The sequence below is a fragment of the Notechis scutatus genome, chromosome 2 (assembly GCF_049901735.1).
Source record: "Notechis scutatus isolate UNSWTSFEM ecotype Mainland chromosome 2, rNotScu1.2, whole genome shotgun sequence".
NCBI classification, from domain to species: domain Eukaryota; kingdom Metazoa; phylum Chordata; class Lepidosauria; order Squamata; family Elapidae; genus Notechis; species Notechis scutatus.
In genome coordinates, this window is record NC_142010.1 from 21,106,506 (window position 1) to 21,131,293 (window position 24,788).

The 24,788-nt window shown below is 44.0% G+C and overlaps 2 protein-coding genes across 4 annotated transcripts in view; one reads left to right on the plus strand and one right to left on the minus strand.

Moving 5' to 3' along the window:
• The first annotated feature begins 933 nt into the window (after positions 1-933).
• LOC148131900 (uncharacterized) lies at positions 934-12,344 on the plus strand. 2 transcript variants are annotated; one of them, XM_087953650.1, is made up of 7 exons: positions 934-1,028; positions 2,089-2,361; positions 4,497-4,898; positions 5,885-5,996; positions 6,464-6,540; positions 9,208-9,334; positions 10,906-12,344. In XM_087953650.1, the coding sequence occupies exons 2-7, from the start codon at positions 2,266-2,268 to the stop codon at positions 12,213-12,215; spliced, it is 2,124 nt and encodes a 707-aa protein (XP_087809776.1). In that variant the 5' UTR covers positions 934-1,028; positions 2,089-2,265; the 3' UTR covers positions 12,216-12,344. The 2 variants fall into 2 exon arrangements, with proteins under 2 accessions (XP_087809776.1, XP_087809777.1); XM_087953651.1 differs by lacking the exons at positions 934-1,028; positions 2,089-2,361 and adding an exon at positions 1,663-2,057.
• Positions 12,345-15,989: 3,645 nt separating this feature from the next.
• Positions 15,990-24,788, minus strand: part of LOC148131901 (uncharacterized) — a 69,735-nt gene continuing 60,936 nt past the window's right edge. The window contains exons 2-6 of one of the 2 annotated variants that reach the window (XM_087953624.1): positions 24,441-24,555; positions 22,354-22,421; positions 20,432-20,561; positions 17,464-19,168; positions 15,990-16,499 (exon numbers count right to left, since the gene is read on the minus strand). In XM_087953624.1, the coding sequence (XP_087809750.1) occupies positions 17,496-19,168; positions 20,432-20,561; positions 22,354-22,421; positions 24,441-24,555 (1,986 nt within the window). In that variant the 3' untranslated portion in view covers positions 15,990-16,499; positions 17,464-17,495. The remainder of the gene's footprint in view (positions 16,500-17,463; positions 19,169-20,431; positions 20,562-22,353; positions 22,422-24,440; positions 24,556-24,788) is intronic. The other variant, XM_087953626.1, reaches the window with a different exon arrangement.

The following is a 24,788-nucleotide window of genomic DNA, read 5'->3' on the forward strand; positions in this document are numbered from 1 at the left end:
GCCCTTTTCCTCTGCAAAGTGAAAGGGAGCCGCGGAGAAAAGAGGAGGAGAAAAAAGCAAGGTATTTCCTCTAGATTGCAAAGCTGCCTTGGTGAGGGAGGGAGGGTCGGTGGGTGGAAGAAGAGAGAAACGGGAACTATTTATCTATTTATGTATCTATAACTATCTCTACTGTATCTGTCTACATTTATCTACCTACCTACTACCTACCTACCTACCTACCTACCTCTATCTCTACGATATCTACCTATCTATCTACCTACCTATCTACCTATCTCTATCTCTACGGTATCTGCCTGCCTGCCTGCCTCTCTCTCTCTCTCTCTCTACTGTATCTGTCTACAGTATCTCTCTCTCTCACATCTATCTATCTAGCTTGCAGGAACGGAGGGACACTGAGTGGTGCCCTTTTCTTTTGCAAAGAGAAAGGGAACCGCAGAGAAAAGAGGAGGGGGGGGGGGAAAGCAAGGTATTTCGTCTAAAAGCAAAGCTGTCTTGGTACGAGAGGGAGGGTCGGTGGGTGGAGGGAGAGAGAAATGGGAATTATTTATCTATTTATGTATCTATATCTATCTCTACAACTACCTATCTACCTATCTCTATCTCTTCAGTATCTTTATCTATCTATCACCTATCACCTATCTATCTATACTGTATCTGTCTGCAGTATCTATCTATCTATCTATCTATCTATCTATCTATCTATCTATCTATCTATCTATCTATCTATCTATCTATCTACTTACCTACCTATCTCTTCGGCATCTATCTGTCTATCTATCATCTATCTATCTATCATCTATCTACCTAACTACCTATACCTATCTCTATATTTACCTACCTACCTACCTACCTACCTACCTACCTACATCTATCTATCTATCTATCTATCTATCTATCTATCTATCTATCTATCTATCTATCTATCTATCTATCTATCTTGCAGGAACGGAGGGACACGGAGTGGCGCCCTTTTCCTCTGCAAAGACAAAGGGAGCGGAGAAAAGAGGCGGGGGGAAAAAAGCAAGGTATTTCCTCTTGATTGCAAAGCTGTCTTGGTACGGGAGGGAGGGTCGGTGGGTGGAGGGAGAGAGAAACAGGAACTATTTATCTATGTATCTATATCTATCTCTACTGTATCTGTCTACATCTATCTATCTATCTATCTATCTATCTATCTATCTATCTATCTATCTCTCTCTCTCTCTCTCTCTCTCTCTCTCACACACACACACACACACACACACACACACACACACCGTGCGATCCTCTTTCCGTGCATTTCTGGGTGCGAGAGTACTCCCTTGTGAAACGGATCAAGTCCAGAGAAAGCCAAAGGAAATAAAAATAATCCGTGGGAAGAGAAGCAAAGAGAGGGAGGACCGAGGGGGAGGAGAATTGTAAGAATTGTAAGCTGGCCAGCATCTTCACCTTTTGGTCACTGTGCTTTGCAAGCAGCCCTAAACTTGATTCTTAGCCAAAAAAACAAAACAAAAACTCAAGCTTTGCAATAAGGGATGAATATCTGTAAGTAAAACCAAGTGGAGTTGGGATCCAGGTGTGCAGATGGAAGGCAGGACAGCTGCCCAAAACAGGGAGGAGAGGCAGAGGGGCTGTTTTACACAGCTGCCGGCCCAAACCCATTAAAAAAAATACATTCATCAAGAATCATAAGATACAACACTTAGTGATAGTCATAGGTTGCTAATAAGCAATCAAATCATACTAGGGAACATCGAATAATATAAATCATAAAGATAAAAGCAACACGATTATAGTCATAAGTTGGAAAAGATGGGTAATAGGATGACAAGAATAATAGTAATACAGTCTTACTAAATAGTTTGACAGTGTTATGGGAATTGTGTGTTCAGCAGAGTGGTGGCGTTTGGGAAAAAACTGTCCTTGTGTCTGGTTGTTCTGGTGTGCAGTGCCCTATAGCATTGTTTTGAGGGTAAAAGTTGAAACAATTTATGTCCAGGATGTAAGGGGTCTGTAGATATTTTCACAGCCCTCTTTTTGACTTGTAAAGGATACAGGTCCTCCATGGAAGGCAGGTTGGTAGTAATTGTGGGTTTTTTTTTGCAGTCCTAATTACTCTCTGAAGTCTGTGTCTGTTTTGTTGGGTTGCAGAGCCAAAACAGACAGTTATAGAGGTGCAGATGACAGACTCAATAATTCCTCTGTAGAACTGAATCAGCAGTTCTTTGGGCAGAGTGAACTTCCCGAGTTCACAGAAAAAACATTCTTTGTTGTGCTTTTTTGATGACATTAACATCTACAGAGTATGCAAAAGAGACAATAAGCCAGCCCAAAAGAGAACAAAAAGACTGCAGGACCCCTCCACCAGTCATCTTCTTGGTAAGCTACAAAAAATGGGATACATGGCAACATCATCAGGTGGATTCACAACTAGCTGACAAACTGTACTCAGTGAGTAGTCCTTAATGGTACTATGCCAAGATGGAGGGAAGTAAGCAGTGGGGTTCCACAAAGTTCTGTCTTAGGCCCAGTATTCTTCAATATCTTCATAAATGACTTAGATGAGGGAATAGAAGAGGAACTTACCAAATTTGCGGATGACACTAAGCTGGCAGGAAAAGCCAACACCCTAGATGATAGCCTCAAGATCCAGGTGGATCTTGACAGATTAGAACACTGGGACATGTCTAACACAATGAAATTCAATGTAGAGAAAAGTAAAGTCCTACACTTAGGCAAGACAAACCAAAAGTACACATATAGACTAGGTGAAACTAGGCTCAATAGCAGTAACTGTGAGAGGGATGTTAGAGTCTTAGCGGACAACCAGCTAAATATGAGCCAATAGTGCGCAGCGGCAGCCAAAAAAGCCAGTGCAATCCTAAATTGCATTAAGAGAGGGATGTAATCAAGATCAAGTGAGGTATTAATACCAGTCTATAAAGCCTTAAGACCATACCTAGAATACTGCATCTGTGTTCCATTTCTGAGGTGATTATGACATGGGTGGGAATTGATCCAAGAGTTTGTTGCTTAGAGGTAGAGTGACCAGTCCCTGGATGAAAGAGCTACAGCTGGATTAAATCCAGAGCCATCTCCTCTCATTGGAGGCTCTCTTCAGGCCTCTTCCAGCAGAGGAATAAGAGATACCTCAAGTTTGGCTGGGATCATGCCCGCAAACTCTCATCTTACATGGATTCTTCTCAAAGAATCAAAAAATGTAGATGTGTGAGAACTTCTTCACAAGGTTTGGGTCTCTTCAGTTCCAGCAGTTTATTATCTAATAACGGAGACTATTTGTAGCTCAGGGTTGGCATGAGGGGGTCCTTGGTGCTCTCTGAGCTTGCTTGTTTTCTTGCAGATGTTTCATTATCCAAACTAGATAGCATTGTCAGTGCTACCAGTAGCAGTGATGGTGTAACCTAGTTTGGGTAATGAAACTTTTCAAGAAAACAAGTAAGCTCAGAGCACCAAGGACCCTTCACAGAATTCAGAACAACAGAGTGGGAAGGGACCTTGGAGCTCTTCTAGTCCAATCCCCTCCTCAAGTAGGAGACCCTATATCAGGGGTCGGCAATCCGCGGCTCTGGAGCCGCATGTGGCTCTTTCATCCCTATGCTGTGGCTCCAGGGGTGGGATCTGACTGGCATAACAACCAGTTTGGGAACGCGCACATGCGCGTCAAATGTGCGCTGCACATGTGTGTGTGCTACCAGCTCTGGCAAGCATTTACCTTCTCCAGCTGACGAGCGGCATTCAGCTGTGCTGCGCAAAGCAGCTGAGGAGAAAAACGCAGCCACTAAAGGACAGCCTAGAGCCTGGGCGGGTAGGTGGGCCAAACAGCAGACCAAAACCCATTGGTTCGGTGTCAGTTGCTCTTTGGAGCTGCCGGTTCTATAGAACCGGGCTGAACCGGTAGGATCCCACCCCTATGTAGCTGCCTGTTGCTGGTCAGCTCCACAATTGATAGGGCTTTCAGTTACGATAGGTAGAGGAAAAAGGATGCCGTGCTAGGAGGAGACTCTATGGTGGGGGGAGGGGGGACCGGGCTTCAGGTTGGCAGAGGAAAAAAGACACTGCGTTAGAGGAGACTCTATGGTGGGGGAAACAGACTTCCAGTCGGCAGAGCAAACAGGATGCCATGCTAGGAAGAGACTCTATGGTGGGGGAAACAGACTTCTGGTCAGCTCCAGGATTGAACAGGGGGCCTCTGCTTAGCCCCTTTGTGGCTCTTTTGAGTGTTTAAGGTTGCCGACCCTGGCCCTATACCATGGTTGGTACAGTCACTTCTTAAAAATCTCCAGTGTTGGAAAACACACAATTTCTGGTGGCAAGTTATACCGCTGGTTAATATCTGGAAACATCTTCTCTTGCTCAGGAGTTTTCGACTACAAAGGTATATCATAAGTAAGGAAGGGTGAGATTTTTTCCAGAACCTCTTCGTGCAGTTGAGGTTCCAAGGAAGATCACTTTGGAGATCAGGAAAAAGTTGATCCTGTTTTGTTTTTTGTTAGAAAACACAGAGAAAAATGCATGAAGAATACCCAGCAGAGGAAAGACAACGACAAGTTCCTTGTCCCGAGACCACCAGAGAAAAAATCAGACCGAAGAACCTAGAGGAAGAAGTGGCTGGTTTGCATGAACAGTGTCAGTGTTTCAGAGACTTCCGATATGAAGAGGCCAAGGGACCCCGAGAGCTTTGCAGCCAGCTCTACCAGCTTTGCACCCGGTGGCTGAAACCAGAAAGGATCACCAAAGCTGAGATGCTGGACCTGGTGATCCTGGAGCAGTTTGTGGCCATCCTGCCCCTGGAGATGAAGAGCTGGGTCCAGGAGTGTGAACCAGAGACCAGTTCCCAGGCAGTGGCCTTGGCAGAGGGCTTCCTCCTGAACCAAACAAACGAGGAGAAATTGCAGGTGAGAAGATGCTGTCCTGATAGTTCCAGATGGATGGTAACACCATTCTTCAATGTTTACCGTATTTTTCGGAGTATAAGACGCTCCGAAGTATAAGACACACCTAGCTTTTGGGGAGGAAAACAAGAAAAAAAAATCTGCTTCTGCCTCCCAGCAATTTGCCTCCTTGCAGCAAATAGCAAACAGCTTATTTCAGCTTCAGCACAGCCTGATTAGCACAAGTAGCCGATTGTCAGTTGGATCGGCCTCCCGATGATCAGCTGTTTCAGGCTGCAGGCTATTGTTGCCTCCGTGTCCCACGTTTTCAGCCTCCGCGTGTCCTGTTTTTGGATTCTGCCCCATTTTTGGCCTCCGTGTGCCCCATTTTTGGCCTGTTCTGGGCGGCAGGGATCGGAATGGCTGGAAAATGGGGCACCCGGAAGCTGAAAATGGGGTGCGTGGTGGCCAAAAACAGGATGCAGAGGCCAAAAATGGGGCGTGCGAAGGTGGCAATAGACTGACAATCCCTGCAGCCTGAAACAGCTGGTCGCCCGGAGGCCAATCCAACCGACAATCATCTGTTTGTGCTAATCAGGCTGTGCTGAAGCTGAAACAGACTGCTGTTTGCTGCAAGGAGGCAAATTGCTGGGAGGCAGAGGTCAAAGGGTGGAGTCCGGTGGGTGGGCGGGGCTTCAGCAACATGCGCTGTATAATATGCACAGACATTTCCACCCACTTTTGGTGGTGGAAAAAGTGCGTCTTACACTCTGAAAAATACAATAGTGTTTTGCAACCTGAGCTTTCTGGAATTATGAACATGATGGCAACATCTGTAGGCAAATTAAGCCTTTGTCACTTTCAGAGGCCATATTTCAAGCGAACTGTTGGGGTACCATGTTTTTGTGTTCCCACTGATGGAAATCTGGGGCTCTGAAATTGGAAGCAAAGGGTAAGAATCTGATAATATGAATATCCTTAACTCCTCTTGTATGGTATTTCTTGCCCAGGGATCATTTGTGGGAGTGACCTCTGAAAGACTCAAGGCAAGAGGACATCCATCTCAGGAGCTCATCTTCAACAAAATTTCCTCGGAAGATCCAAGTCAGAACCTCTTAACAGGTATGATAAGATTCTTTCCAAGAACTGTAAATTCCTTTGAGATATTCCAGTCATAATCCTCCCCCTCCTCCTCCTCCTCCTCCTCCTCCTCCTCCTCCTCCTCCTCCTCCTCCTCCTCCTCCTCCTCCTCCTCCTCCTGCTCCTCCTCCTCCTCCTCTTCTTCCTTCTTCTTCTTCTTCTTCTTCTTCTTCTTCTTCTTCTTCTTCTTCTTCTTCTTCTTCCTCTTCCTCTTCTCTTCCTCCTCCTCCTCCTCCTCTCCTCTTCTCCTCTTCTTCTTCTTCTTCTTCTTCTTCTTCTTCTTCTTCTTCTTCCTCTTCCTCTTCCTCTTCCTCTCTCTTCCTCCTCCTCCTCCTCCTCCTCCTCCTCCTTCTTCTTCCTCCTTCCTCCTCCTCCTCCTCCTCCTTTCTGGATGTCATTAAGGATCTTTTCAGAAAGCCTGCTTTCCCCTAATTTTGTCTTTCTCACAGGGAGAAAAATATCGCCTGTGTTTGCAGAATCAGATCCTTTTGATAAAGCAAAACCAGCATCTATGCCTGTAGTTCGGGTAAGTGGAGAACATGGAAAAGATGCAGAAAAATAGGGCAGCATGATGTGCGTTTTGTAACTGTATGCACATCATGCTGCCCCATCATTTTCAATAGTTTAGGGCTTGCTGTTTTTTCCTTCTCTGAGCTTGCCTACGCTCTTCTCTCCCTGTCCTTGGTTCAGTGGAGGAGGCAGCTGTTCCTCATCAGAGGGGATCGGCTGCCTATGGGCACCACTGGCTGTCAGCAGCCTATCCTCCCCTGTGTCTGTGAAGGTAGGGAGCTGTCTGTCTCGACAACCACCTCCCCCAATGCCTGAGGGGCCCAGGACAGCACCGTCTTCAACCCCGGCCTTTCCAAACATGCCAAGGGAGACATGCCATCCCTGTTGGAAGATCCCAGTTCCATCTCCTCCTCCAGCTCCAAACCAGGCTCCAATAGGGCCATGACCTGAGATAGATACAGATTAAGAGAGTTGGAAGGGACCTTGTAGGTCATCTAGTCCAGGGGTCTCCAACCTTGGCAATTTTAAGACTTATTTACTTCAATTCCCAGAATTCTTCAGCCAGCAAAGCTGAAGTCCACAAACAAAGCTGGCTGAGGAATTCTGGGAGTTGAAGTCAATAAGTCTTAAAGTTGGAGATCTCTGATCTAGTCCACTCCCGCAAGCAGACCCTACATCATTTTTGACAGATGTCAGTCCAGTCTCCTCTTAAAGCTTCCAGTGATGAAGCTTCCACAAATTCTGAAGGCAACTTCTGTTCCATTAGTTGATTGTTCTCACTGTCAGAAAGTTTCACCTTATTTCCAGGTTAAATCTCTCCATGTTCAGTTTCCATCCATTATTCCTTGTCTGGCCGACAGGCGGTTTAGAAAATAGCTTGCCCTCCCCCTCCTCTCTGGGGCAGCCCCTCAAATACTGGAAGACTGCTATCCTGTCTCCCCTGGTCCTTCTCTTTACTAGACTAGCCAAACCCAGTTCCTGCAACCGTTCATCGTATGTTTTAGTCTCCAGTCCCCTCATCATCCTGGTTGCTCTTCTCTGCACTTTTTTCTAGAGTCTCAACATCTTTTTTATAATGTGACTAAAACTGGATGCAGTAGTCTAGGTGTTAGTGCTAGTGCTTTATAGAGTGGTATTAATACTTCCCTTGATCTTGATTGTATCCCTCTGTTAATGCAATTTAGGATTGCATAAGCTTTTTTGGCTGCTGCTGCTGCACACTGCTGGCTCATATTTAGCTGGTTGTCCACTAAGACTCCAAGATCCACCTCACAGTTACTGCTAGGAGGCAGGGAATGCTGCGGGTCCCATCCCTGAGGGAGATTCACCTGGTGGGACCCGGAAGAAGGGCCTTCTCTGTGATGGCTCCCTCTCTCTGGAACATCATTCCCCCAGAGATTCAGTGCATTCTTCCAGAAAGCACTGAAGACCTGGTTCTGCCAGCAGGCCTGGGGAACCCAGAGCGGGATGGAGCCCATCAAATGGCTTGTGTGATCTGCTGTCGTTGGGATGTGGGGGGTGGGAGTTGGAGGTGATTTTTATATTTATATTTTTCCAGATTTTGTTCTATCGTACTTTATTAATTTATTTGATTCTTTTTGTTAGTTTTGTTTTTTAAATTTTAAATATGGTTTTACATTCTGTAAGCCGCCTCAAGTCAACATGGGCGAATAGGGGGCAATATTAATTCAATAAATAAATAAATATTAAGCCTGGTTTCACCCAGTCTATATGTGTACTTTAGGTTTTTCTTGCCTAAGTGTAAGATTTTACACTTGAGGCAAGGAAGACTCCTTTGCTAACTAACTTAAGTGAGATGGACCACAGGCACTCTTATTGAATCATTCACAATCTAAACCTTTGATCCACAATGCGTGGTTGGTCTGAGGTCTATCTATTTTCTTTGACATCATTTGAGTCTTCAAGTAAAACACCCATCCTTTTTGTGATGGCTCAGGGCGTGGCACAAAGGCAACACAGTCAGATAAGCAATAAGAATCCCTTTATTATCTCCAACTTTGCCCCAATGTCCAGGTTACCTTCGGGCTGGAGAAAAACTCTCCCAGGAACAGTCTTTGACTGTAGAAAATTCAGTCCAAAACAAGGTACATACAAACTGTAATTTAAAATCCAAACAAATCAAACTGAAGTAATTGGTTTGGCAGGGCAGGAGCAGGAATTTCAAACTTGGAAGCATGGCAAAACTCACAATATTGGGAAGATGCCAGGAACACAGATAAGCCACGATGCTAGAAGATAAGTCACGTTTGCTCCCAACAGCTTTCTGCACACAGCTTGCCTTTTTTATACACTGTTCCCAGCTGCAGATCATGAAGGGAATCAGGGCCCTTTCCTCCCCTGTAAGCCATGCAACCCACATTGTTCTCTTCTCCGTTCCTCCCTGCATGACCTAGAATGAAGAGGGGGTGGCCTGGGTCTTCCTCTGAATTTCCTCTCCCTTGTTCTACCTCTCTCCTGCTCTGCCCAGCCGGACTTTGCCCTTCCTCAGTTTCTTCCACAGCCAACGGAGCCACACTCTCACTCCCTGTCAGCTGTTCGGCTTCCTCCTCTGAGTCAGATTCCGACAGGGGCATGATACTTTTTAAGATACGTGACTTAAGATAGAGAACTTGTAAGAACATCCTGGACATTATGTTCACTGGGAACTTTCTCTTTCTTTCAGAGTCGCGTGTCCTTCCAGGACGTGGCCGTCTTTTTCACCAAAGAAGAGTGGGCCTTACTGGACCCTCATCAAAAAGCTTTGCATGGTGAGGTCATGCTGGAAAATTCAAGAAACGTGGCTTTTCTAGGTAAGGGCCTTGATTTATCCTGATTTGTACGTATGTTTTTCGATCTCCTTCTCTTTCGAAATACCTGTAGTTGGTCCTCAACTTACAACAGTTGGTTTAGTGACCATTCATAGTTACGACTGCACTGAAAAAAGTGACTGATGACTGTTTTTCACTGTTACAACTGTTGCAGCATCCTCATGGTCACGTCATCAAAATTTGGATGCTTGATAATTGGTTCATATTTATGACGGTTGCAGTGTCCTCAGATCATGTGATCAGGTTTTGTGACCTTGTGACAAGCAAAGTGAACAGGGAAGCCAGATTCACTTAACAATCAGGCTACAGGGGATCCTCAACTTAAAACGGTTCATTTAGTGACCAGTTACAATGGCACTGAAAAATGTGACTTTTTAAAATTAAATTTAAGCATCATCTTGGTTTTCAAGTTTAGAAAGTGGAAAGGAATTTTATATGCTGTTTTTATGAATGTTGTGTTCTGACCAAGGCTTCCTGAGACCATAATTAAGCAAACAACTCTTGTTTTATTTCAACGCTGGGAATTATGTTCATTCCCAGCCCGTAATGAGTCCCAAATAGTCTCTTGAGATAAGCACCCACCTTTATCTCCTTTGAATTGCTGCCAACAACTAAAGTGCCAAATTAACTGTAAAAGCCAAACGAATTACAAAGTCCACAGAGCTTCAAGGTTTAATCCAAACAGAGCGAATGACGTTGCTTCCTGCAAAGGTTCCTGTCCCTTTGCACTTCCTTTATATCTTATGGGAGGGGCAATCACCTCCAAGCCTTACTCCCGAGTCGCCCCTTTTGTCTTAGCTGCTCTTGCCTTCTGGTAGCTTTGTGCACACGCGCACTTGGGAACAGGCTCTCCTTGTTTCTCTGCCTCACTGTTGCCAGATTCTGGAGGCTCCAGAGTCAGCACATAACTCCCTGATGGCCCTGGCCTCATCTTTACATCAGATGCAGGATCCTTGTCCGAGTCCTCCCCAGACTCCCGGACTGGCCCTTGTTCTGACCCCGACATGTTGTGCATTAATGCTGTATTCTATGATGCCATATGAAATAAATAAGATGAGAGATTTGAAATGCTGGAGGAAAAATGGCAATGCACGGAGTTTATTTTTTCTTGGGAATTCATTTTTTCTTTATTATTCTAACAGCTATTTCAGGTAGTTCTCGACTTACAACGATTCATTTAGTGATCGTTCAAAGTTACAACGGCACTGGAAAAAGTGACTTATGGTTTTTCACACTTAACGACTGTTAAAGCATCCCTATAGTCATGTGATCAAAATTCGGACATTTGCCAACTGATTCATATTTATGATGGTTGCAGTGTCCTAAGGTCATGTGATCCCCTTTGGCGACCCTCTGACAAGCAAAGTCAATGGGGAAGCCAGATTTACTTAGCAACCATGTCACTCGCTTAACAACTGTAGCAAGAAAGGTCATAAAATGGGGCAATATTTACTTAACAAATGTTTCACTTAGCAACAGAAATTTTGGGCTCAATTGTAGTTGTAAGTTGAGGACTACCTGTACTTATCTTTTCTTTTTTAAACCCCATGCAGGCGATGGGCAAGATAATAAGACTAAGGAGAAGGCAAGGATGTTTCCATTGCAAACAGTTAAGAATGAAGGACAAGAAGAGATGTTTCAAAATATGTGGAGACCAGAAGAAGGTGAGGACAACTGGCCAAGCGATCGGGATGAGATGTTCTCAACTACTTTAAATATGGAAACACAGGACCTCCAGACCCAAGAACATCAGAAGCGAAAGAAAAAGGGACAGAATTCATGGTATGGAGAACAGTTCAAAGATAAACCTGATAGAAACAAAGATTGCCGGATCCTCACAAAAGCGAAAGCTTGTGAACGCAGAGACTGTGTAAAGAGTTACTATGAGAACTTCCCTCTGGCGTTATATCAGAGCGTCTCCACAGAAAACAAACCGTATCAATGCGCAGAGTGTGGGAAAAGCTTCAGCCACTCTAGTTCCCTCACTTCCCATAAAAGGATCCACACCGGGGAGAAGCCGTACAAATGCCCAGAGTGCGGGAAAAGCTTTCGGCGCAATACCGACCTTACATCTCACAAAAGGGTCCACACGGGTGAGAAACCCTTCAAATGTATGGAGTGCGGAAAGGGCTTTACAATGAACAGCAACCTGACGTTGCATAAAAGGATCCACACGGGGGAAAAGCCCTTTCAATGCATGGAGTGCGGAAAGAGCTTCATTCAAAGGGGTCACCTCACTTGCCACATGAGAATCCACACCGGGGAGAAGCCATACATGTGCGTGGAGTGCGGAAAAACTTTCAGGTGGAGCAGCCACCTGCCTAACCACATGAGGATCCACACTGGGGAGAAGCCGTACAGCTGTGCAGACTGCGGAAGGTGCTTCAGAGACCGCAGTGCCTTTCAGGCCCATCGAAGGATCCACACGGGAGAGAAATGTTTAAAGTGTACGGAATGCGGGAAGACTTGCAGGGGCAGCACGGATCTCACGATCCACAAAAGGATCCACACAGGGGAGAAACCTTACAAATGCCTGGAGTGCGGAAAGAGCTTCATTAGAAGCAGTCACCTATCTTCCCATAAAAACATCCATCCAGGAGAGAAGCCATTTAAATGTCTGGAGTGCGGAAAGAGCTTTACTCAAAGCTGTTACCTCACCTACCATAAAAGGATCCACACGGGGGAAAAACCTTACAAATGTCTGGAGTGTGGAAAGGGCTTCAGCAGGAGCAGTCACCTTTCTTACCATAGAAACATCTACCATGGGGAGAAACCCCATAAATGTATGGAGTGTGGGAAAAACTTTACTCAGAGCTGTTACCATCTGTCCCATAAAAGTATCCATGTAAAGGAAAACCCATAAAAATATTGTATGCATATTTTACTGCATCTTCTTGTTTTTACATTTTTTTGTAAACTTATCTTGAGTGGTTATAGAAATAGAAAGGTGTGGTATAAATGTAATAATCAATAAAAATAATTACTGCCTGAAGCGAGTCCATCTTTATTTGTTCAGTGACCAATTCTGGAGTCTAATAGTGTAGTATATACCATTATACTACTATGATCTAGTGGTCCACTTCCAAATTCATAATCTTATCCTATTGGTGTCTTATGATTTATAAATTGTTATTTATTATGATCTATGACCTATTACTTACTGTTTATATGTACACTGAGAGCTTCCACACTGGAGACAAATTCCTGTGTGTCCAATCATACTTGGCCAATCAAAAATCCTGTTCTGTTCCTGTTCCCATTCCCATTCCTATTCTTATTCCTATTCTTCTATCCTCCTCTCCCCCTCCCCTCCCCTCCCAGAAGTTTGACCCTAGTGCTCAATGGAGGCTAAGCTGACTGAGAGCATCTTGGTGCTTCTATTTCGCATACCATGTCACTCAGGAATATGAAAATACCTGAGCCAAAACAAGAAAGAATGATAGAGTATCAGAGATGGAAGGGGCCTTGGAGGTTTTCTCAGGGTCCTCTCCTTGATTAATTTTCATCCATTGTTTCTTGCCTTCTGGTGCTTTGGAAAATAAGTTGACTCCCTTTTCTTTGTGGCAGCCCCTCAAATACTGGAAAATAGCTATCGTGTCCTCCTTAGTCCTCCTTTTCTCTATACTAGCCATGCCAAGTTCCTGCAACCGTTCTTCATATGTTTTAATCTCCAGGCCTTTCATCATCTTAGTTGCTCTTCTCTGCACTTTTTCTAAAATCGCAACATCTTTTTTTGTAATGTGGTGACCAAAACTGGATAATGTATTCCAGGTGTGGTCTTACTAAGGTTTTTATAAAGCAGTACTAATACTTCATGTGATTTTGATTCTATGCCTCTGTTCCTACAACCGAGGATTGTATTAGCTGTTTTGGCTGTTGTCACAAACTTCAGGCTCATATTTAAGTGATCGTCCACTAAGGCTCTAAGGTCCCCCTCACAGTTACTGTTTTCGAACCAGGTTTCACCTAATCTGTACTTGTACCTTTGATTTTTCCTGTGTAAGTGCCTCTAGGACTGTGCACTTGCTTACTATAGAACCTGTAGGAAGTCAGCATCCCAACCCCTCCAGAAAGAAAACTTTCCTAGGATCAAATCATTCATTTCTCTCCACTACCAGGAAAATACTCCAGGCAGTCCCTGCAACCAGGGGTGGGATTCAAATTTTTAACAACCGGTTATGTGGGCGTGGCTTAGGTGGTGGGCATAGCTTGGTGGTCATGTGACTGGGTGGACATGGCTTGGTAATCATGTTATTGGCTGGGTGTGGGCAACTCAATATCACATCAAGGCACACATCTCACCTGGCCTCATGACAACAGTCGTAAGTGTCAAAAATGATCGTAAGTCACTTTTTTCAATGCCATTCTAACTTTGAACAGTCATTCCACACAAGCAAAGGAAGGAAAAAAAACTCCAGAGAAGTTCCTGAGGCAGGAAGTTTAGTCCTGCCCAGAATGTAATAAGGGTTAATGGAGAGGCAGTTTCTGTGAGCAACACCAGAATGTTTCCTTCCTGCCTTCCTTACAGGATAACAACCAGTTCTCCGAACTGCTTAGAATGTTAACAACCGGTTCTAGCGAATAGGTGCAAACTGGTAGAATCCCACCCCTGCCTGCAACAGTTAAGTTTTATGAATGAGAGTTTTTGTATCTATTGAGAAAACTGGAGCATTCCATTCAGTATCCATTTACAGAAACCCAGGCCAGCCTATTCAGAAACAAAATGCCTTCAGCCACAGCTCCCACAGAAGGCTGGAGCTGATGGAATTAAAAATTTACATTCCCCGACCAAAATTTTAAGGACAGGACCTTTAGCAATGGCACTTAGACTTAAATACCGCTTTATAGTGCTTTACAGCCCTCTCTAAGCTATTTACAGTCAGCATATTGCCCCCAACAATTTTGGGTCCTCATTTTACACACCTCAGAAGGATGTAAGGCTGAGTCAAACATGAGCCTGGTGGGATTTGAGCTGTCAAATTACAGGCAGCCAATAGTCCGCAGAAGTGGCCTGCAGTACAGCACTCTAATCACTGCGCCACCGAGGTTCTTTAGGACATAATAGGGTTAACCCACCACCATTGGAATAGCAAGACACAAGGCTCACTACATTGTACAACCCCCTGGAGCATCTCAATCACCAAACCCCAGAACTCTATAAAAATCCATCCACTCCCTCAGCCATTTTGTCAGCCACCCAAGAAACATGCTGCTATCATTGAAGTTTCTTGAAATCAAATAAATAGACCTTTCCTTGTAGCCAGCATCCATGTTGTTTCCAGCATTCTTCTCCCAGCTTGGAACTGAGCTGGATTTTTCTTCCCACAAATCTTTTGAGCAGCCCAGAAACTAAAGAGGTAGCAAAATCTTAAAGAGAATGGAGATTCAGACGTGACGCTTGTGACTAGAACGCCCTTCTCGTGGAAAGGGAAGCAAAGAATCTCATCCTGCAGAGGTAAAAGCCACATGCAAAGGCTTATGAGAAAAAGGGAGAGACTGATTCAGATCCTATGTTCCCCTGCTGCCCCTTTTCATGCACAGTTCAGGCGGGAGACTGAAAAGAAGCATCAAAATTCAGGATTCCCAGAAAGGAGGAGGGGATATTTGGGAGACACCCCCTTTCTCGAAATGTGTGGCTGGATAAAGCCCCCTGCCTTGCCCAAAGACAAAGCACATAATAGAGAAGAATGAGAATGTTATTTTAATAGCTGGAACAGTAAACTGGACCAAAATATACAGTGGTAGTTGATTGGTTGGAGTGTACAGGCTCCTGCATGGGGCAATCTACATTGATTGGTTGCTGGGTGTCAAGGGGGAGTTTCCCTTTCCCCCCCGCCTTTTTTTCTGTGTGTTTCGTATGCTGTTCTGTGATTTACCTCACAATTTACCTCATGATGTAGGGATATGCCTGACTATCTTAGTAACTTTAAATCAGAGGTCTCCAAACTTGGCAACTTTATTTATCTGGGAGTTGAAGTCCACAAGTCTTAAAGTTGCCAAGTTTGGGGACCCCTGCTGTAAATAGAGATGTTGAATATATGCGTTTTATATAAAACTACAAGTTCGTGTCAGTGTCTCTGACTTGATTTGGGACACCTGCTGCGCAATTTCCTGACAGAGAACATGTATTACACTAAAAACCCTTTTTTAGTAAAGAAAAAAACCCCATTTTTTAGTGACTTCCTTAAAGATATACACACCGAGTGAGAAAAGAACATTTCCTTATGTTTCTTAAGTTTTGCTGTGTCATTTTGCGTGGAATTGCCCGATGGAGCATTATTTTTTTAAAAAAAATTAAAACAACTAGAAATAAGCAGGAATAAATCATTGTGACACTAGGGAAATGTAGTTTTGGCACAGGATTACACAGGAAAGAGATCAAAGCTGCGACAAACCAGACTACTGCTAAAACATTAAATCATTCAGAAAGATGTTATTAGGTATAACATCAGAAAAACTTGATAAGCAAAGTATATATTTAATATTGCATACTTTAATAGCAGCAAGGATATTTGCACAATATTGGAAAAATGAAGAAAAATGAAGAAACTGTTAGATGAAGAGATAATTAGGAAGATACTAGACTGTCCAGAAATGGATACTTACATTGAAAATCAAACAGAAAGAAAACACAGAATATTATCAAACATGGACTTTATTTTACCAGTGGTTGGGAAAAAAAGGGGGAGATTAAGAATGTAATCTGTATCACTAAGCAATTAAATACCCCAGAAAACACAATGATTAATTAAGCACTAACAAAATGTAAACAATAGAAAATCAATCTGTTGGTCACAGAAAAGGAAGTGCAAGATCTATTTCACAGACAAAAGCCAGTAAAAGCACCAGGCCCAGGCAAGATAACTCCTTCTTGCCTAAAAGTCTGTGCTGACCAATTGGCCCCCACCTTCACCTGAATCTTCAATAAATCACTAGAGATGCGCTATGTTCCTTCTGACTTCAAACGCTCTACCATGATCCCAATGCTGAAGAAATCTTCCATCAAGGAACTGAATGACTACAGACCAGTTGCTCTAACATCTGTAGTTATGAAAACCTTTGAAAGGCTAGTGCTGTCCTTCTGAGGATAAAATGAGGACCCAGATTGCTGGGGACCATATGCTGACTTTGTAAACTGCTCAGAGTGCTGTAAAGCAGGGGTCCTCAACCACCGGGCCACGGACTGGTCCCGGTCCGTGGAGCACTCTGTACTGGGCCGCAAAGAAATTTTTTTTAAAAAAAATGGCGGCTTTCTTCGCCTTCGGTGAATGCTGCTGGGATCAGGGATCAAGGACACAAATGAAAGAAGGGGAGGGAGGAAGCAACCAAAGCCTGTCCTGCTCTCTGGCTCAGCGGCTTCGGTTTCCTCCCGCCTCGTTCCTCTCTCAGTCGCTCTCTCGCTGCTCCACCAGCCCAGGAAGAAACTGCTTCAAAGAAGCCGGGGGGTGTGTGTGGCTTTTCCTGTCGCTGCAGCTCCTCCGAAGCGCCCATTCACCCCCACCCTGCCCGCCCGCGCGCGGTTCAATCCAGTGCTCCGTTCTGCCTGCCTGCCTGCCTGGCTTCGTTAATGGTTGATTCGGAGCAGCTTCGGCTGAGTAAAAGAGGCGAATAGTTATTATTCTCAGCTGAAACCAGAAACGAAGGCAGGCAGGCAGGCAGGCAGGCAGAACGGAGCACTGGATTGAACCGCGCGCGGGCAGGTGGGGTGGGGGTGAACGGGCGCTTCGGAGGAGCTGCGGCGACAGGAAAAGCCACCCCCCCCTGGCTTCTTTGAAGCAGTTTCTTCCTGGGCTGGATGTTAGAGGTCCATCGTAGCTCTGAATGATCCCTAAACAAGGACTACAGGAGCTTCCTAGGGAAAACACACTGACTAAATGCTCCTCATTCAATTCCTGTTTTCACCAAACAGAGATAAGAGAAACATCTGCATGAAATTTTGTAGCTACACAGCTGGGCAAGACCTAGAACTAGAGAGACTGCAGTCAGGTGTCTTTAATGCTAGTTGTAGGGTAAACATAAAGTTTTGGGAATGGAAAATAGAATCTCCCCCCCCCTTGAAAAAGTGTTTCTGCTTGAAACTGGTCCCTGGTACAAAAAAGGTTGGGGACCACTGCTGTAAAGCATTCAGGAGTGCAATATAAGTCTAAGTGGAATTGCTATTTCTGCATAGTTTTTCCCGAGTGTGGATTCTTTTATGAGAAGTAAGATTACCATTTTGAGCAAAGGTCTTCCCACACTCCATGCATTTATATGGTTTCTCACCTGTGTGGATTTTGTTATGGCAAGTAAGACCATACTTCCGAGCAAATGTCTTTCCACAATTCGTGCATCTATATGGTTTCTCCCCTGTGTGGCTCATCTTATGGGAATTAAGATGATATCTTCGAGCAAAGGTCTTTCCACACTCCATGCATTTATATGGCCTCTCCCCTGTGTGGATCATCTTATGGCGAATAAGATGGGTTCTTTGAGCAAAGGCCTTTCCACACTCCATGCATTTATATGGCTTCTCCCCCGTGTGGATCTTGTTGTGGCTACTAAGTCTACTGCCCTTAGCAAAGGTCTTTCCACACTCCATGCATTTATACGGCTTCTCTCCCATGTGGATCTTATTGTGGCAACTAAGTCCACTGCTCTGACCAAAGGTCTTTCCACATTCCATGCATTTAAATGGATTTTCCTCTGTGTGGAACTTTTTGTGTATTCTTAGGCCATTGCTCTGAGCAAAGGTCTTTCCACATTCCATGCATTTAAATGGTTTCTCCCCTGTGTGGATCCTTTTGTGTATTTTTAGGTAACTGCTATAAGCAAAACTCTTCCCACACTCCATGCATTTATATGGCCTCTCCCCTGTGTGGATCATCTTATGGCGAATAAGATTAACTCTTTGAGCAAAGGTCTTTCCACATTCCATGCATTTATACAGCTTGTCCCCTGTGTGGATCACCTTATGGGAAATAAGATAGCCTCTTTGAGCAAAGGTCTTTCCACATTCCATGCATTTAAATGGCTTCTCTCCTGTGTGGATCCTTTTGTGTATTTTTAGGTAACTGCTATAAGCAAAAGTCTTCCCGCACTCCATGCATTTATATGGCCTCTCCCCTGTGTGGATCATCTTATGGCAATTAAGATGTCCTCTTTGAACAAAGGACTTTCCACACTCCATGCATTTATATGGCTTCTCCCCTGTGTGGATCATCTTATGGGAAATAAGATTACCTCTTTGAGCAAAGGTATTATCACACTCCATGCATTTATACAGTTTCTCTCTGGAGTGGATCCTGTTATGGGAAATAAGATTACTACCTCTTCTGAACCTCTTACCACACTCTCTGCATTTGTAGAGCTTCTCCCCAGTGTGAATCCTTTCATGGGAAGTAAGTTGCCTGCTTGTTCTAAAACATGTTCCACATTTCAAACATTTATAAGGCTTCCCTTTTATGTGAATTGCTTTTTGAGATGTAAGGAACTGATTTCCAAGAGAAGGAATGAATGTCTCATTGTAATTTTGCCCGTTTTGTCTTCTTGTAGCATCTTCTCCTTTGTTTTGGCTTAAATAGTGTTCGTTTCCATGTAGCTTAACTTTGATTGGCTTCACACTTTTTCCATTTTTTCTTCTTCTTATTTTCTCTTGCTGGGCAAGAAAGTCTTGCATCGGAGTATCAGTGGAAGATGAGCTTTCCTGATTCCAATTATCTGACTGGTTTCTCTCATGGCTTTCGAATTCCGTTCGAATTCCAAACTTCTGCATTCCATGTTTAGCATTGATCACTTGGGACAGTTCACAGGAATCTTGACTCTCCTGCCTATTGTTACCTTCAAAGCAAAAGAGATTATAATGATAACAAGTTTAGAGAAAAAGGTCAAACTGCACAAAGTCAAGTGAATTTCCTTCTGAATTTTTCTGAAATTCCATTATGTTAAACATTTGCATGCTTACAGTGGTGTGATATAGACATGGTGATTTCTACATTCATGAGTCATGAAAGCTTTGAAAATATCTAAAAAACATCTCTTTTTTTTCAATTATCTATATACATGCACAACTCACTCAACGTCACTTTTGAATTAAGAAATAATTAGAGGAAACATCCAAGGAAGAATTAGGGTGGGGTGGGTTAATTTCAGCAGAGACCTGTGAGAACTGAAACAATTTTGAGACAAGCTCCTTCTTCCCTGATGCATCTTGGAGTAGCTGCTGCACGACGTGTCTGCTCGGCCTGTTCCTTGATCCCAGCGATGAGACTTTGGAGTCCCTTGCTTGAAGCCTCCCATTGGCTTGTAAAAGTTCTTTGTGCGGAGACTGTAAAGGTTGGGAGGTTTCAAGAATGGCTATTTCGCTGTCCAAAGTCTTTTTGCAAGGGCTTTTTGGCAGATCTGGTACAGGCTTCTGTTGGCACAGAACGGACACCTAAACCATTTTAGTGTGAGATCACAAGAGACTAGTCAGGTAAGATCTCAGGCTACTACTCACATGATCTCGCACTGCAGTACTTCAGGCCTGTGTTTTTTTAAGAACTGAAGACTGCACGAAATCCAGGGCAAAAGTTTTTGAAAATGAAGAGGCTTCCCTTTGTTTGCAAAGCATTTTGCCCTGGGTGTTGCACAAGCCTTGGTTTGCAGAGAATGGAGGCCTAAAGTACTGTAGTATGAGATCACGTGAGATCTTTAGTGTGGGATTTCCACTACTGATCTCACCTATCTCTCACTACATTAGGCCTCTTCTTTCTGCAAATGCTCTTCCATGGCCTGAGTGTGAAAGTTCTGTTCTCACACAATTTGGGGAGGTTTCAGAGGACAAATGAGAACACATTCTTTTCACACGACTTCCAGAGGTTACATAAAAGCACACCCCATTCTTCTTGGCCTCCACAGATAAGTTCAAATAGAAATGGAAAAATACAGATAAGAAATGGCATCTAAGGAAAGAGACATTCTCTTTCCTTCCTTGGAGTACCAGAAGGCCAGATACTTTCCTTTTCCCTTCCAAGAGTTGATATCTGATTAGTGATTTTTTAATAAAAAGTAACTATACTCTGTCTTCTTGAACTCTCTGATTAGGGACAAGAAAACTCTTACCCAGAGAGACCATGTTCCTATGGTTTTCAAGCATGACTTCCAAATGTAGTGCTTTTTGGTCAGGATCCAGCTGAGACCATTCCTCCTCGGAGAAATATACAGCCACTTCCTCAAAGGACACCAGAATCCCCTGAACGTGGAAAAAAGAACAGAACGATTCTCAAGATCAGTTCAACTTCATCAGTGATTCAGACAAGGGAATAGAAGGGGAACTCATCAAATTTGCAAACAAGACCAAATGGATAGGAACATCAACACTCCACAAGATAGGCTTGAGATATAGAAGGATCGACAGATTGGCACCTTCTAACAAAATGAAATTCAATGGTGAGAAATGTAATGTGCTACATTTAGGAAAGAAAAACCAAATGCACGGGCATAGAATAGGTGACACCTGGCTGAAAAGTAGTAAGTGGAACAGGGATCTTGGAGTCCTAGCGGACAATCATTTCAACATGAGCCAGCAGTGTGCGACAGTCGCCAAAAAAAAACCCAAAACAGAACCATAGATTGTATTAAGGAGAGGGATAATACAATCAAGATCACATGAAGCGTTAGTACCACTTTATAATGCCTTGGTAAGAACGCACTTAAGAGTACTGCATCCAGTTTTGGTCACCAGGCTATAAAAAGATGTTGAGACTCTAGAAAAAGTACAGAGAAGAGCAACCAGGATGATTAGGGGACTGGAGGCTAAAACATACAATGAACGGTTGCAGAAACTGGGCATGGGTAGTCTAGTGAAGAGAAGGACCAGTGGAGACATGATAGCAGTCTTCCAATATTTGAGAGACTGTCATAGAGAGGAGGGCATCCACCTATTTTTGAAGCACCTGAAGGCCAGGCAAGGAATAATGGAGAAATTGTCTGAATGTGAATGCAATCAACCAATGGAATAGAAGTTTCCTTCAGAAGTTGTGGGAGCTTCAACATTGGGAGCTTTCAAGAAGAGACTAGACTGCCAACTATCAGAAATGGTGTAGGGGGTTGGACTAGATGTCTTCCAAGTCTCTTCCAACTCTGTTAATCTCTACCTTATGAGAAAGATAAATTATAAAAAGAATGGGGGGATCTAGAAGTTCCTGCCACTGTGATACGTTTGTTGGGTATAACATTGATACCAAACAAGGTTTGGGTGGATAAATATATAAACTAAGGTATCATAGTTTAAGTGTTTGTAACTTTAAGCACCACACTGCATGTAATTAGCCAATTAAGGGTGCGGTTAGAAACTGCAATAAGAGGAAGCAGGAGAAAGCTTGCTGCTTACTGCCTACTGTTTTACTGTTTACCGTTTGCTGTTTACTGTTTACTGCTGTTTACTGCTGGATACAACTGTTTATTACTGTTTTACTGCGACTGTCTACTGTTTGATCGTTCTACTGAATATCCAGCGTTATCCTCTGGAGAAAGGCATTGGAGGAGGAGAAGATATCTTTATCGGCTGATAAAGATATAGTAAGGAGTATTATCTGGACTGAGTTAGTGAGTCTTACTGAATGGATATATTGTGAATGACATACGGACTGATTGACAATGCTTAAACTCTAACTGGATTAAAAACTATTTAAACTACAAACAGTGTTTGTGTTCAGTATGTGTATACTCTAAAACCCTTCCTCTCTCATTTGGCTGCCTGGCTTGACTGCTGCTGCATACTCTACTAGGGGTTTATCCCCAAACACTAACAACGTTTAATCCTAATTCTTGAAGGACTTTAAAAGAAGTGCTTCTTCTAAACACAAAGTTGGATAAGAACCTAGTGGAACAAGATAACCAGAGGAAGCTATGTTGACTGATAGCAACTTCAACCTGCTATTCTGCTGTCCATGTTGTGGGAGGACACAAAAATAATTCAGTCCAAACACCCACTTCACTTCCTGAAGGGAGAAAGCAAATCTGATAACTTTTCCCTTTCTTACTTGATTTGGAGGTCCAACTGTTGTTTGATCACTGTCATAAAAACCAGACCGTTTCATTCTTTGTTTCTCTGTAAGGAATAAATAATTTCAAAATAAATAATTAACAAAATATTTATTTATTTTAGACAATTTATATGCTGCCGATTTGCACGGTGACTCAAGGCGGCTTACAAAATATCAAACCCATATTAAAACAATAAAATTAAAAAAGGGAGAATTATATATTAAAAAAATAAAATCACCTCCACCTCCCCCCCATCATGGCGACAGCTCTGGGTTCCCCAGGCCCGCTGGCAGAACCACGTCATGAGCGCCTTCTGGAAGTGTGGTAGAATTGGGGCCATTCTAATCTCGAGGGATGATGTTCCAGAGAGAGGGAGCCACCATGGAGAAGGCCCTTTTTCTGGGTCTCACCAGGTGTTTCTCCCTAGAGGATGGGACATGCAACATTCCCTGCCTCCCCACTCTGGTGAGTCGGGCAGATGTAACCGGTAAGAGACAGTCCCTCAGATAACCTGGTCTCTAGTCATGAAGGGCTTTAAAGGTGACAACCAGCACCTTGAATTGCACCTGGAAATTGGCAGCCAACGCAGCTCCTGCAGGAGAGGTGATACATGTGCAAACCAGGGTCTGCACAAAACCATGCAGGCTGCTGCGTTTTCCACCAACTGGTGCTACTGGATGCTCTTCAAGGGTAGCTCTATGTAGAGCATATTGCAATAGTCAGGAAGGGAAGTGACTAGGCATGAGTGACTGTGAGTAAGGATGGTCAGATCAGGAAGGGGCGTAACTGGCACACCACCCATAGTTGCGAAAAGGCCCTCCTGGCCACGACCGCCACCTGCTCTTCTAGCAGGAGTCATGAGTCCAGGACAACCCCCAGTTTACACACAGGGTCTGTTTGGGATAGTGCCATCCCATCCAAGACCAGAAGTGACCATTCTCCCTTGGCCAACGAACCCCAAACCCAGAGCCACTTGCTTTTGAAAGGGTTTAGTTTGAACCCGTTGCTCCCCATCCAGCCCCTAACAGCCTCCAGGCACTGCGAGAAGGAGGACACGGCATTGCTTAACCCACCATGGGCCAAGACATACAGCCGAATATCATCAGCTCACCCAGCGGCTTCATATAAATGTTGAACAGGAGTGGAGAGAGAACTGAGCCCTGCAGAATCCCCAAAGCAGTGGACGAGGGCTGTATCTCTCCCCTCCTATGAACAGTGACTGAGAGTGGCCGCAGAGGAAGGAAGTGAGCCAGGATAGCACAAGGCCTCTCAAAGCTGCGCTAGGAGAATCTCATGGTCAATGGTATCGAAAGCTGCCAAGAGGTCATGTAGAACAAGGATGGATGCACTACCCCATCCCACTCTTGCCAGAGATCATCCAAAATTGTGACAAATGCCATTTCTGTCCCAAATCCAGGCCTGAATCCTGACTGGTAGGGGTCTAGATAATCCATCATCATCCAGAAACCTCTGGAGCTGCCACGCAACCATCTTCTCAACCACCTTCCCCAAAAAGAGAAGACTGGAGACAGGTCAGAAATTATCTGAAAGGGTGGAATCCAGTTATGGCTTCTTAAGAAGAAGGAGGACTACAGCCTTTTAAAAAGTACTGGGGCACTATCCCCTCCTGTAGGGAAGCATCAACCACCACCAGAGTACAGCTACCTTTCACCTCATGGGAAGCTTTCACAAGCCAGGAGGGACATGGGTCTAAAACACAAGTGCTTGCACGCATACTCCCTAGCACCCTGTCCACTTCCTCAGGAGCAACAGGGTCAAACCGTTCCCAGATGACAGAGCAAGAACCTGTCTCAAGGGCCTCCACCAGACCAGCAACCATACTGGCATCTAACTGAAAAAGAATTCGAGCAATTTTGTCTTCCAGAAAATCCACATATTCCTCAGTGTGCTCTTTCCGGTGGACCTCAATCTCCTCCTTCCCCAGGAGGAGGACGCTCACCCTAAAGAGGGTCGCTGAGTGATTATCTGGAGATGTAATCAGTGTGGAGAAGTATAAATAGGAAGAGGTATTGTACAGAAGAGAAAAGAGAGTGAAGGGGGTAATCGTAGGATCTTCAATTACCTCCTGAGGTGTCCCGACTTTGATCTTGCCAAGGGATCCTCCTGAAAAATAGCTCCTGAGGGAGATTTGATGGATTCTTCTTTCCCTCAGGATCTCTGATTTCCACAGTGCAGCACTTCAAATCGGAGGAAGGGGGAAAAAAAGAAGAATTAATGTATACCATATGACGTAAAGTGGATTCCTATATTTGGAACACAACCTCAAAGCCCCCAATATCCATCCATGTGGTTGAGTGAAAAAACCATGGAACAATGTCCTACAAGAATTGGTGGGACTTCGCCACATATTATGAACATGAGATAAGTTTGGGAAGAAGGGGTGAAGTATTCAAACACATTCTCTATTCTC